The sequence below is a fragment of the Pelodiscus sinensis genome, chromosome 1, assembly GCF_052426305.1.
Source record: "Pelodiscus sinensis isolate ZL-2025 chromosome 1, ASM5242630v1, whole genome shotgun sequence".
Lineage (NCBI taxonomy): Eukaryota > Metazoa > Chordata > Testudines > Trionychidae > Pelodiscus > Pelodiscus sinensis.
The window spans coordinates 201,334,331-201,348,686 of NC_143052.1; the positions used below are offsets into that span (position 1 = coordinate 201,334,331).

The 14,356-nt window shown below is 44.9% G+C and overlaps 1 protein-coding gene across 2 annotated transcripts in view; it reads right to left on the reverse strand.

Moving 5' to 3' along the window:
* The window catches only part of TSPAN7 (tetraspanin 7), a 160,342-nt gene extending 147,263 nt beyond the window's left edge, over nt 1-13,079 (reverse strand). The window contains exon 1 of one of the 2 annotated variants that reach the window (XM_089774568.1): nt 12,814-13,079. Coding sequence is in view for 1 of the 2 variants with exons in the window: in XM_075913241.2 (XP_075769356.1) it covers nt 12,814-12,894 (81 nt within the window). In the remaining variant the exon portion in view is untranslated. The remainder of the gene's footprint in view (nt 1-12,813) is intronic. The other variant, XM_075913241.2, reaches the window with a different exon arrangement.
* Nucleotides 13,080-14,356: the final 1,277 nt, after the last annotated feature.

Below are 14,356 nucleotides of genomic sequence, written 5' to 3' on the forward strand. Positions count from 1 at the left end.
GCTAATAAGGTAAGCAGAGGCCATTTTAGCTATACCTTGTATGAGCAATTCCTACTCAATACAAATCAAAATGAATTTCCTCAATTAGAATTTCGGTCCAGAAATTTGATTTTTATTTAAAATGTATTCCAAAAACTACAAAATAGAGCTCCAAAAGATGTCTTACAGTACACTAAAATGAATTTTGTTGTAATCTCACATTATTGGTATCATCTGTATTTTTTATTATAGCTTCTATAAACCTACTCTGTTCCCAGTAGAGATATAACATTCTTGTTAATCAGTTAACCTGGTAACCAATTAAACAGAAGTGGGCAGGGGGGCCGCTGCAGCCTAGCTGGGCTGGGGCAGGGCCCCCTGACCGTTGTGGCCAGGCTAGCTGGGCTCGGGCAGGCCCTTCAAGGCTGGAGCAGCACCCCTGACCATTGCAGGTGTGAGGAGCTGCTCCAGCCCTTCAGTTGACTGTATCTGGTAAGTGTCACCTGGTAAGGGTGATGTTTACCAATTAACTGGTTAGCCACTCACATCCTTAATTCCCAGAACTCAAAATATAACTCCACTACAAAATAACTAATCTAGTAAATTATGAACATGCCATACTTCCTATTTTGCCACTGAATTCCTTTGCTACAAGGTCAGTAAGTGCTTTCTTCCCATTGCCTCAAAATTGTCATGAAACTACAACTGTCTGGTGCAAGAATTAGCCATCAACCCATCACCCTCAGGTTCAAGGTTAAAAAGAAAGATCTACCCTAGAATGACATAAAGGATCCCTCTTTAATTTTGTGAGTTGCTCACATGCTGGAGTAATGAACACTATGGAGATTCCTTCAGTGTTCTCATTGACCCCTCACCATACATAGCCTTCCACGCGGTCCTACAGGTTGGATGTTCTCTTAAGACTCCAGCATTCTGGCCTGCCTCCTGTTGAAGTCAATGGTAAAACTCCCATTGACTTCAATGGATGCAGAAGTTGCTTTTAGACCCTGATCCTGCTCTTCATGGGCAAACCTCAACTCTCACAAAGAAACTCAATAAAATCAAACAGCATCCCTGCAAGACTGAGGGCATGGTTTGTACAACTGTACCAGGCACATACACAGGCATTTCTGGGGGTGGGGGTGTGCAAGCTGTGAGGGGTTGCTGGCAGCCCCATCCTGCAGCCCAGCCCTGCCCTTGCTCTTGGCAGGGGAAGAGATCAGCCCCTGCCTTCTCCTGGTCAGCCGGAGCACGGTGGGAGGGAGGCTTGGGCAACATGCTGGTCCAGCCTCATGCTTACTTGAAGGACCATGGGGGGCAGGGGAGAGGTATGTTCGCATCCTTCGTACCTCCCCTGTGTAACTGCCTACTTACTCACCTACTCATTCATATGAGCACAATAATCCAATGACCTTAGAAGTCATATGTATTTTTCAAAGTTAACGACACAAAAGCCACAACGGCAAGCACAGACAGACAGACATACATACTTAGAGCGGAAGAAAAAGACTAACAGTATTTGGTAATCCAGTCACAAGCATTTAGAGCACAGCAGTCTCACAAAGTTCACCAGGACTGCTCGCGTACATAAGTGAAGGGTTAGGACCACAGAGGCATTTCAAGAATCAATAATTATCCTGAAAGAAGATTTCTTGGCACACAATGTTAAAGATGGTTTGTTGTTGTTTAAGGCTGGTAGGGGGCTTATCCTAGGTACCAGTTAACCGGTAAGAGTGATGCTTACTGGTAACCCAAGGGTGGGCAAGATCCAGCCTGCCAAACCATTTGATCCAACCCATAACCCGTCTTGCCGCTCCCCTGCTCTCAGGCCAATTGAGATCTGGGGGTGGAGAAAGATGTAAAGTCATTTGCTGTTCAAAATGGCTGACAATTCCCTCTAAGCACTGCACACCCCAACAGGACAAGGGGTGAGAGATTTCATTCACTCCGTTACCCCCCAAGGCCCAGATGGGCCTGAGGGCAGGGGAGCACACAAAGTCTCCCTCCCCCACCCTGGGCAGGGGAAGGGCACCTAGAAGGAACTGTCTGAGGCCCCAACCCCTCCAGGGGCTCAGCCCACAACCACATACTAAAATTCGTGAAGTTGCTCCCCTGCAAAATGTATTGCTTACTCCTGGGTTAGCCAGTTACATATTCACATCCCTAAAAGCAACCAGCAAGTTTAAATTTACTTAAAAGTGGGAACTAGTTTACAATTTTAGGTGCTGAACAACACACAAAATAAAAGACTCCATACATGCATTATTTTTAAATTATTTCCTTTCTCCATCCTTGGCTACTGAAGGTCAGTGCAGTGCTGTACTCTTGTATTTGCCAGCACCTTCCCCTTAAGCCACTGATGGGTTCAAGACCTTGGAGAGTGAGGTTATACATAAAGCTGTTTTTTCCTTATTCCATTTTTCCCCCACCCAAGAGATTTAAAAAAAACTGGTTCTTTGGAGCAGGAATGGCGGCTGACTAGGAAGTATCACCAGAAATTGTCCGTGTTTGTCCATCTTTAAGTTCTATTGATAACCTTTAAGTGCTATATAAAAAAGAAATGTCAGTCTTAATGTCAAGTAGGTTTTTTAATTCATCCTGTTTTGCCTCTTACTTGCTTGCCAAACAATGCCTATGGCTTCCAAACAGGAAAAATCTGGACTCGAGGAGTAGATTGTTTCCTTCTTGGAAGAGAACAAAGTAGACACGGACTGAGCATATTCTTTCCTAGGCTTGTTTTTGTATTATTTACAATATAAACAAATCTCTTGTTATTGCTCTAACAGAAAGGAATATTAAATGGTGAAAGCACCAGCGAAACATACAACTGTGCTCCAGAAAGCCGCTGTGCTCAGTCTTTCAGCAAACCAGAATTCTTGCTCTCTATCCTTATTTGAAATGTTTCAAATAATTCCCAAATACAAATTAACACCATCTGAAAGCATGTGCCTGATCTGTCACTCATATATCCCACTGCTCCACCCTAACATCTATGCATCACTCAAAAAGAGTCATCACCGTTAAAACAGGTCCATGTCTGGTTGTCCAAATTCAGGAAGAGGAGAATTTACCATTTAAAAAAAATAAGTAGGAAGGGTGGGGTTAGTAGATGTGTTTCCATTCCACCCCCTCAGGCAACAGTTGCAGTACACATCCAATCAGTTAGTAACCATATATGTGTATCAAATCAAGACTAAGTGTGGCATTATTAATCAATCAGTACCCGATGGAACATTTCAAATATGACTGACTTATGACTAAAACATTTACCTGGCATTGCCCAGGTCTGGGCCACATGGCCCACGCATCAGCATGTCAGGGACCAGCTGAGAATGGGAGTAGGGGGTGTACAGGCCACCTGTTAGCTGCTCCCTGGGGCCAGCCCGGGATGGGTGACACACAGCACCATGGCCTAGGGCAGACCAGAGTGGCGGGGGCCATATGGCATCAGGATCAGCAGCTGCTGGCTGGGGCAGGCTTGAGTAGCTTAGGACATGATGCCTGCCACAGGCTGTTCCCCGGGGCTGGGGCACTTGCTGACCCTGTGCTCATTCGTGAGTATAACAGTCCCTTCTATTACACCTCTCCTTTTCCATTTAATGTGAAACAATTGCATTCCATGCACACCTCATTGTTCTGGCACAATAAAATCCTGACATTGCTTTAAGTTAGGATAAGAGGAAGCTGCCTAAGTTAGGATAAGAGGAAGCTGCCTACAGAATTTGGTGGTCCTCGCGCTTACCATTTAGGAGGAGTTCTTGAACAAATGGATTCACAGATGGATGGACACAGACAGATGCACAAAACATGTGATAGATTTTACCACTCTTGTAGCCTCCTTTTCAGAATCTGAATGGATGTCACCAGTGTGGAAGTATTCATAGACAAATCTGTATCTAACCCACATTATGCAATTTAACCAAACTTCTGAGACCACTTTTCTGCTAAGGAAGAGGATCAGAGGAAGGTACAATAGGGTAAAAAGAAATTGAGCAGTTGGCTTACGCCTGGAACATCTTCAGTATTTTTAAGTCAGTCTCCATGTTTTAGTTCAACAGGTTTTTATTAATAAGTATTAAGGCAGTAGTTCTTAAACTGTAGGTCAGGATCCCATTTTAATGGGGTCGTCAGGGCTGGCTTAGACTTGCTGAAGCCCGAACTCCATCATATGTGGGTGAAGCAAACCCTGCAGGCTTCAGCCCTGGGCAGAGGATCTCAGGTTATAGACCCTCTGCCTGGAACTTTCCCCTCCCAGCATGGTAGGTTTCAGGCTTTGCCCTCCCCCGGGGATGTTGAGGCTTGGGTGAGTTCAAGCTTCATGGGGTCATGTAGTAATTTGTTATCAGAGGGGGATGAGTGTGCAAATAAGTTTGAGAACCCCTGAACCGAGGAAATATTTGTTTGAAATCATGAGTGTTTATTACAAATCATGAGAGTGTTTATTACACAACATACAGTAGTTATCTTAAGCAACACCTTCAACTTTCTATTAAAGATTTTATGCTGGGTTACCTCCCTTTTGTTAGGACAACAATTAAAGTTTTGAGCCCATATATCAGCAGTATGTAGTGATGTTGGATAAATACCACATACCACATAGTAGTGAATTTAAAAAGCAAGTTTTGGGATTGTTTAAAAAAATAAATAAATATTTGTAAATGTTTAGTTGTTAATCAGGCGAACTCTCCCTAGGCTACACTCACAAGAAGACACCATTATCTTTAATCTTTCATATATGTTGATGTTTAACACCACTAATAATTCAAAGGCATACATTATTACAATAGCAAAGTTAGTACACTATAATATAGAGTTTGTGCTCCTGTACTAGAAGATGGGTCACTAAGGCTATGTCTACACTGGCGCGATCTTGCGCCAGAAGTATGCAAATGAGGCTAAGCATGGAATATTGCCGAGCCTCATTTGCATATCTAATGAGCCACTATTTTGCGGAAGAGGCTCTTGCGCCACAAGGAGCTGTCTACACTGCCCCTTCTTGCGCAAGAAAAACCCTCTTGCGCAATGCCGCTACGCTGATTATTTTCAGGAATAACGGCCTCTGTCCATGGGGGGATCCCATTGGGGAGCTAGGATCCACTGCAGATAGGGGCTGCTCCTGGAGCAGCCTCTGCCTGTGGCCAGCCCAGGCTGCCACAAAGAAGGGCTGCTGCCAGAGCAGCCTCTGCCTGCAGTGAGCCTCAGGATGCTGAAAACAGGGGCTGCTTTGCAACAGCCTCCCTCCTGCCACTTGAGGGGGTGGGGGCAGGCAGCACCACTTAGACAGTGATGGGGGGAAAACCAGCTTTTAAGCTAGCTCTCCACAGCACCAGCTTCTGTTTTCTCCCCATTCCCCCACTGCCTCTGTATCAGAGGCAGCAAGGGGAGGGGAAGTGAGTAGTCAAGTGCTGGATTTCTCGATAGGCTTATCGAGTAGCCGAGTACTTGATTACTCACATCCCAAGTCTCACCCATTGGTAACCATTAAAAGATATTGATTTGCAACTAAATGCAGTCTTTTAACTAAACTTGGTTCTTCTTTCTGCTAAACAGGAAGATAAATAGTTTATAGAGATTTATTTGAGCAATTTTGTAATTTAAATTGAGAGTTCTCATTTTTTAAATTCATATTAGAAAGAGTGAATATTGAATTATTTACTATTTTACTTGTGAGTTCTCTCAAGCTGTTTTAGATAGAAACTAAAATTCAATTCAAAGTGCACCAAAACACCATTTTAAAACCAAATTATATGAAATTACATTAAACAGTCCAGACTCAAGAAGAAAGGTTTAACAAAACATATGTTGTATTTAAAACTGATTTACAGCAGGTGGGGATATTAGCAAGTAGTCAACTACCCGATGAGCATAAGCTTATAGGGTAGTCGAGTGGAGTATTGACGACTCACTTCCCCCGCCCCTTGCTGCCTCTTAAAAGCCAGTTCTCCCCTCCACCCTCTCTGCAGTGCCACTTGCCCCCCGCCCCTCGTTGCCTCTGTCAGAGGCAGTGGGGGGGAGGGAGGAGGGGATAGGAGAGCCTGTTATGAAGCAGCCTCTGCCCATGGCAGACTGAGGCTCACCATGGGCAGAGGCTGCTCCAGTAGCAGCCCCTGTTTGCGGCAGCCCGGGCAGTGCTTGTTTCAATACATTGCATTGATTACACGATTAGCCAGGTAAGGATGTTAAATTGCAGTTAACAGCAGGACTGACAGCCTCATCAGACTCCTAGGCAAGAGGAGATGCCCTCCTCTGTGCCCCAGAAAGGGCAGGGCCTTGGGAAGAAGGGGCAGAGTTGGAGCTAGGCAGCCCTCAGTGCCTCCCGAAGAGTGGCCTGCCTTCCTCAGGCAGGCCTAAGTGCTGCCTAGGGCACTCCACAGGAAGCTCTGGCAGCAATTTAAAGGGCCTGGGGCTCCAGTTGATTCCAGTGCCATGGCAGCAGCAGCCAGGTGCTCCAGGCCCTTTTGTATTGCTGGGGCCCAAGACAGATGACTCCTTTGCTCCACCCTGTAGGCCACCCTACTGATTTATTACACAAAGGAAGTATTATCAGTAGGTTGAGAACCGGGGACTGTTTTAGTTCTATGTCCTTCAAGATTTTAGAACTAGTAGATCTCACCTCTTGCACCTAAGTTCTTAATTCACAGATGGGAAGGTAAAAAGCAAGAAAGCTTGTTTTCACCTTCCCATTATCTTTTTAACTTTGAATGAATTTGTTATTGAAGTGATCTTGTTAAATAAAACAAAATGAAAGAAATACCCTTTGCACTTGCAGTAGACTGGTCTACTGCTGTCAAAACCTGGTTTAGCACTTCAACAAACTCTGGCTGCAGGTGCTTAGCCAGTGATTGATACCAGGTTCAATGGTAGGACTTTTTTAAAAACTTGGCAAACATGTACTCTTATCAGGATTTCAAATAGGCTCATTTTTAAAAGATAAATCTGTATTTAAATAAAATCCATTCTAAAAGGATTTTTATTCATCTTGGTTTGCACAGCCTTAATAGTAGTCCCTCCAATTGTATCTCTTCCTAGATGGAGAAATCCTTTTTAGCAGCTGAAGGCAGAACAAAAGAGGGGACTCTGACTCCAGCCTCACTCATTGCATCTGCTAATTTCCATACTAGATGAAGCCCCACATCCACTCCCTTTCTCCATCCACTGACCTAATTTACTAAGAAGCTTAGGGGATGTGCTCCTGCTCCAATTTATTGAAGCCTGTCTCCTCCTTCCCCTTACACCAAAAAGGCTCAAACCTTTTCATAGCACAGCCTACATATTAATACGGAAGACTGCTTGGGAAGCACCTATCCCTCCCATTCAATATCATATAGCATTCCTGTGGCAACTAGAGCATTTGTCTACATGAAAAACTAAAATGAGAAAAGTAATATATTTTTAGTAGTCCTTACTCCCAGTTGTTAAATTGCATTAAAGGAGAAGCTAGTCAGCATCATTTTTTTCCCCTAAAATCATCAGGCCTTAGACAGGCTATAGTACTGGAATCTATTAATATTGGGGATGAGGAGACTGTTGCTTTTTAAAGTAACCAAAACTTAAAAAAAAGAAAGTCTGCTACAAGTTCAGTATCTTTGTCTGCATTTTAGAGCATATATAAAACTTGGTTTAGTGCTATGCATGGCATGGCAACCTAAACATAAGTCTTTTAAATATCTTGCCCATTCAAGTTGGTTGCTCTTCCATTCAATGGTCCATATTTTTAAAACATACTTTTATGAGCACATGGTTTGCAAGGATATATTTCCTGGTTATGTGTTTGCTGTTTGTTTTCAAAACAGGGCCTCCCTTCAAGCTTCGGGTGCAAGAATTCATGCTTTTTAGTGGTGTTCTTTTCAAAATTGTATCAAATGAGTGTTTCAACTATCACTCCAAGGCAAGACAAAACCCTGTTTTTTACAGCAAAGTAACCTGAACAGAACTAATCTGCATTTTGTAAAGACTCTCTCCCAAAAGACAGACGTAGAAAGACCATGATCAGTAATTGTTTTATTTGGGTGATGGCCAAATATATCGCAAAGGTTTGGAATGAAATCATATTAGGAATGTATATTTAAACATACAGTTAAGATAAATAAATAAATGTTCACCTAGAGAATTCTCTCCTCTACAGAAAATTCATTTTGAATTCTAATTTCTTTGCAATCTACTTGTACAGAAATATGAAAAGAGGAAGGTAAAAGGTGGATAATTGTACAGTACAGCTCCTTACTGACATTCCCCTCTCCCTCTCCGAAACAGGTACTTTCACTGTAGAACCCTGATTGGGAAAAATGTGGGTTAATTTTTATTACAACTTCCCTTAAGAACTAAAACAAGTAACCCTAAACATTCAAAATGCATTATGAATAAGAATACATATGAGCACATAAGCTTTTAAATCTCTGCTCTGGAACTTTTTCTGCCATGCTCAAAAATTTACAAAAAAAACAAAAACAACCCTCCCACCCCCAAAAAAACCCCCACAAAAAAAGTATGGGGTGGGGAAAGGAAACTATCAAAACAGCCAACAGTATTAAATAAAACAGATTTGGAAATGAGTGGGCTAGATATACTATGAAATCAGAGTGAAGTAACTCTCTTCATTAACACCCTGCAGCTCTGATATTGTTTAGGCAGCCTCTCATCAGTGTTCCTACTAGAAACCCTGGTTTTCAGACACCAGTCTCACTAATAAAGCTTGCTTTAGAATTAAATTTAGAAAATAATCACTCTCAGTGGGAACACATTGGATATTTGCCGTCTTTTAAAAAGGAAATTCTATTAAGAGAACTTTTTTGAATGTTGTACTTGATACAATCAAAACAAAACAAAGAAACTTATTGGTTTTAGCCAACTGGTTATTGTCTTTTGCCATTTACCCCAACCCCCAATGCTGTAACATCCCTGTCATTCATCTGAAGGGTTCCCCATGCATATTCACCCTTCTCTCCATTGCTCCCTTCCTCAGGTTTTCACATTGCAACTCCCCTCACCTACAGAGCTAGATTAGATGAGACCATCAAAAGCCAGATGGACTGACTGCAGTGGAGTGATGCAGGCCTTTCCTCCTCAGGAGTTCAGCATCCTGCATCAGACATTTATTAAAATGTTGTTATAATAAATGACTGAGGGATTTATTATAATAAAATTTTGCAAGCCATTCACTCATAACACTGGCCTATTTGCTTGTGGCAGTTAAAGTAGGGTCTCAGACATGCACATTAGGAAAGGAGCTGGTTTTCATATTTATGATGTTTTCAGACCCATGGATTTACAGTTCTTTGATTTACAAGGGCCTCTATGCTGCTTCTCCGGCATAAATGGATGAAAGTGGCATCCCAAGAAATACCACAACATAAGATGCTTCCTTGGATGCAGAAAGTTGCCCCAACAGCCCTATGCTGCCCCATCCATCAAGCAGTTGAGAGGGAAGGGATGCGGTCATACTACCTTATGTTAAAATAGCAAGAATAATAGGGCCAACTCTCTTCTAATTTATACCAAGAGCCCAACCAAACCTCTGCAAGGCTGATAATATGGCTCAGTTTTTACCTTCCCACTTCTTAGCCCAAGTGAAAGGCAGAGAAATGAAGAATAAGGTTCTGTGATGGGTGGTCTGTCTCTTTAATAGACTGGATGCATCTGTGTTTCCCTTTAAGATTCAGTTCTGTCTCAATGTGTGTTTTCTAGTTTTGTTTTAGTGTGTGTGGACAATTACATTGACAGAGCAGTACATTTTTGTTTATTGTTGCAGTATTCTCTCTCTATTCTTTCTATCTTTCCCAAGAAAGAAGGAAGAGGAGAAAGACAAATGCATATTTTTGTGTAAATGATGGAGATCATCAGGTTTCTAACACCTGGAAGAGCCAAATTAGCCCAACCTTGCTGGGGACATAGGTGCTACTGGTTCACAAATGAAAATCTAAGGACTTATTTAGATGAGAGAAATGTATACTTGTATAACCTCTTTCCCGGGCATAGACTCCCTGTAATGGTGCAAAATGGAGCTTACAAGCAGGACACATACCAAAGGGGGAGTGGAGGGGAGAGGGAAGTCACATAACTGCATGGCTATGTTACAGCCTTGCAATGAATCTACTCTGGAAGCTTGCAACATCCTAGTAAAAGCAGGGCTTTGATTTGTTTGGTTTGTTATTCTTTTGAGGACTAATACAAGTCATGTTTGTTGTTAAACTCTGACTAATTCAGATGACCATTTTTCTTTACAAGCCAACCCAGTTGCCTGGTCTCTCTCACAGGCCTGCAGGGTTTTTTTTGTTTGGTTTTTTAAATGGGATTAGTGCTCATGAAATGTGCTGGCTCAACAGGCCTGCAGATTTAAGTCTTCTGTTTATCCAGAGCAAACGGATACACAGTGGTTACCATCATAACCACTTGAAAGAGGTACAATGTATTCACCATGGTTTTTACAGTTATTCTGTAAATGTATGAGGGAAAGGTGTTCTTAGATCCTACTATATAATATTGCTACGAAGGCCAACCTTTTTTCATTTGTGAGAACAATACAAGCTTCACCATATGTTTGCCTGAGCCTGGGACACAAAGAACTACTTGTAGACAGGAGAGGACGATTCAGTTTTCCTGCTCATTAAAATCAACAGGCTGTTGTGGTTGCCACCAAAATTACCAAATGATGTTAATTAAATTGATGGTTGTTAATATGCACATGACCAAAACATGTTAGATTAAATTTTGGGTTTTCTTTTGAATAAAGAATGTAAATTAAGAAAAATAATGTGCACTTTGAAAATGCAATGTATTATTTATGTCTTAATGCTTATTACTGTGAATGGGCAATTTCAATTTAGCATATAGTAACTGGAATGATGTGACATCTAGCTACTGTATTCCAAAGAGACTTTGCATATGACTGATGTATTAAAATGGTAATATATAATATGCTTTTATTAGTATGACACGACAAGCTTGTTTCAGCATATTGTATCAATGAAGTTCAGATTAAGATATCTAATAGTATACAGTGGGGCCATTATATTGTATCATCACCATGTACCATTAGAGAGTCTTTAATCTGCAGATCATTGCCAAGATATGCTACTCATGTCAGTGATCTGCTGAGCAGATTAGGCTGCTGTGAAAATATCAACCCCCTTGGTTTGAAAATCCAGGGCCCTGATTACTCAGTCATTAGAACTCATTAATGTATCTGGGTCATAAAGAATTAGTTGCTAGATTCTGACTTTGGTTATACACAGGATAGACACTAGGACACAAATAAAGTCAGAAAATATACCACTGGCTTTTCATAGGAATCTAACCCAAGTCAAGTACTAACTACATTTTTAATTTCAAGAAATATTTTTATATTGCCAGTTTATTTTCACACAAGATGATTGAATAGCTACAGGCTAAGCCAGAAACACAAACTTGAAGAAAAGGGGCAGAGAAAGCAGACTAAGTTTAAAAAAAATCCACAGAGAAATGTTTCTCTCCCCCATCTTAAACACATTGCACAATAGAGGCACAGTGATCAGCAAAAGCCAACAGGTTTGCAGTTCCACACCATCAAAATCAGCACTGCAAGAGTTATGCAGCATCAGCATCAGAGATTCACACGGGCGATAAAAATGAAAGAGCATGGTTGCTGAAAATGCCTTATACCTGTGCATAGCTGCACTGCTTTAACAAGAGACCAGTGTCAGATAAGGCACTAACCATGAGAAAGTGCTGTGGCTTCAACTGACATGCTAAAAACCCTCGAGTATGCAAATCTGATTTATTCTCTACATGGCATAAGCTTTCTGGAGCAGAGAGATAACATCCCCTGTGAATGAGCGCAGCGGCAATAAAGTTGATCATTCTGAATGCACACGGCACTTACCAAAATCTGATTTGAGGGGTGGGCAGTAGAGGGAAGATAGGTGAGAAGCCTCCAAAATACACCGAGTACCAGCCAATGGGGGGCTGACAGCTTCCTCAGGGAGACCCATAACGTGCTCCGGACTTGAAAATAGCTAAGGAAACCCAACCTTCCCGCGTTTCTGCTTGCTTCTTCCCCTAATGTTTGGTATTACGTTCCCCCTCGCAAATGGGCTGCGCACACGGGAGAAGGGAGATGGAGAACCGACAGGGCTGTGGTTAACGCATCCCATTCCCCCTTGTGCCGGTGCATCACGCACCAAGCAGCTCGCGCATAAACACCAGGTTAGTCTGTAACCAGGGCCCCGCTAGTCAACATTCATTTCTTTGGCCCACAGCCTGTCATTCAGCAGCCCCTTCGGTCATGAGCAGGGATACCCAGCTCCCTTCGCACAGGGGCAGCGGCACCAGCCGCTGCCTCCCCCCCTCGTGTATGTGGTGGGGGCGAGGCTGTCATTAACGTGGGGCCAGCAGCCTGAGCAAGGCAGAGGGCTACGTTTGTAAGCCCAGGGGAGCCAACTTCAGGTGAGAGCTGCTCCGTAAACACAGCATATTGCCTGCCCCAGCCCCACCAGCGCCTGCCCAGGCGCACTGAGAGGGGGACCCAGCCGGGCACAGAGACAAATGCCCGCAGCCCCGGGAACTCCCTCGCGCGCGGCTTTTGGCTCTCCTGGGTGGGGTCTTTTTAAAATCTGGGGCAAATCCGCATACGGCCCCCCAGCGGGCACGTCAATGACACCCTAGGGCGGGGAGCCGAGGGGGGCGCCGGGCACCTGGCAGGCGGAGAGCCCAGAGCAGGCACCCGGGCGTTTGCGCAGCAAACACCAGCGGCAGCTGCCCTCAGCAATGCCCCGCACCCCCCCCCCCCGGGGCGGCGTGGGGGCGGAGGGGGCTGGGTCCCTGCAGCGCCCCCAGCCCGCCGGGGGGCTGCGCACTCACCCAGAAGACGAAGGAGTAGATGATGAGCAGGGTTTTCAGACACGTTATCACGGGTTTGGTCTCCATTCTCCTCGATGCCATACTACTGAGGGCCCGGCTGCTGGGGAAGGGGAGGGGGGCTCAGCGCTCGGCTCGCTCCAGCCTGCGGCTTATCCGCGCCGCCTGCCCCGCCGCCCCTTCACTGCGCCGCCCGCCCCGCCTCCCAGCAGCATTGTGGAGTCACAGCCGCCGGGAGCGCGGCGCGCTGCCTGCCCAGCCCTGCGCCGAGCCCGAGCGAGCCGCGCGCGCGCGCCCCCTGCTGCTGGGCCCGGCACGTGCCGCCAGGCTGGCATAAAGCGACGCCGGCCCGGGCCAGCCCCGCCGCCTTAACCCTTCGTCTCCCTGAGGGGGGGCAACCGGGTCCGAGCAGCGGGGCGGGGCCGCGGGCAATTGCAAGAGGCTACTCCGGAACCCCCAGGGCACGGGACTGGGGTCATCTCTCCAGCCAAACCTTCTCAAGGGAGTGGCGCGTGAAGTTGCACGCCCAGGAGCGAGGCTTTTAAGGACGCAGGGTTTGTACCCTCAGGGTGGAGGATTGAAATGTAGGATCTGTGGTTAGGAAAGGAGGGGGAATGTGAGCCAGGAAACCACCACAGGTGCTGCCTCCCAGCTTTGCCCCAGGGTGCTCAACCCAGGCCTCATCACCTCTTCTCCCATGGGGGCACCTCTACGCCACCTTTTCCTGTCCTTGCCTCTCCTCACCCAGTGCCACATGCTCCCCCAAGCATGTTCCATCCCAGGGGTGGCCCTAGACTAGCTGCCAGCAACTGGCGCCCTAGGCAAACCATGCAATCGGCGCCCCCACCTCCAAACCCCTCAATGATATTGCGCCACCATTTGGCACCCCATTTAACTTGGCACCCTAGGGGACTGCCTAGTTCACCTATATGGACAGGCTGCCCCTGCTCCATCCCCACTCCTCACCTCCCTCCTAGTGTCTCCTGCATGCTGTGAAGTGGCTAGCAGGAGGCGCTGGGAAGGATGGGATTTGATCAGTGGTCTGCCAATGGGGAGGGAGGCGCTGAAGAGGAAAGGAGAGAGGAAGAGGACGTTGGTTGCTACGGTGCCCCCAATTTTTTTATGGGTGCTCCAAGGTTAGAGTACCCATGGAGTCAGCATCTATACAAGAAACTACAAGCAAAGTCTTAGAGCAAATTTTAAAAGGGTACTTAAGAACCTAGAGCACTGGAAATCAGGATAAAATACAAAATGCTTAAAAAACAACAAATAATCTAGTAGCACCTTAAAGACTAACAAAACATATAGGTGACATGAGCTTTTATAGGAGCAGCCCATTTCTTCAGCAGCTGTGCCTACGAAAGCTCATGATACCATCTACATGTTTTGTTAGTCTTTAAGGTGCTACCAGACTATTTGTTGTTTTTAAAGTTTTTCCTGTTACAGACAAACTCGGCTACCCCTCTGAAGCTTTTGAACATAGAAAATGCTGTTACTAATGTAGATCATGCCAGACCAACCTGAACTCTGCATTTGTATCCATGTG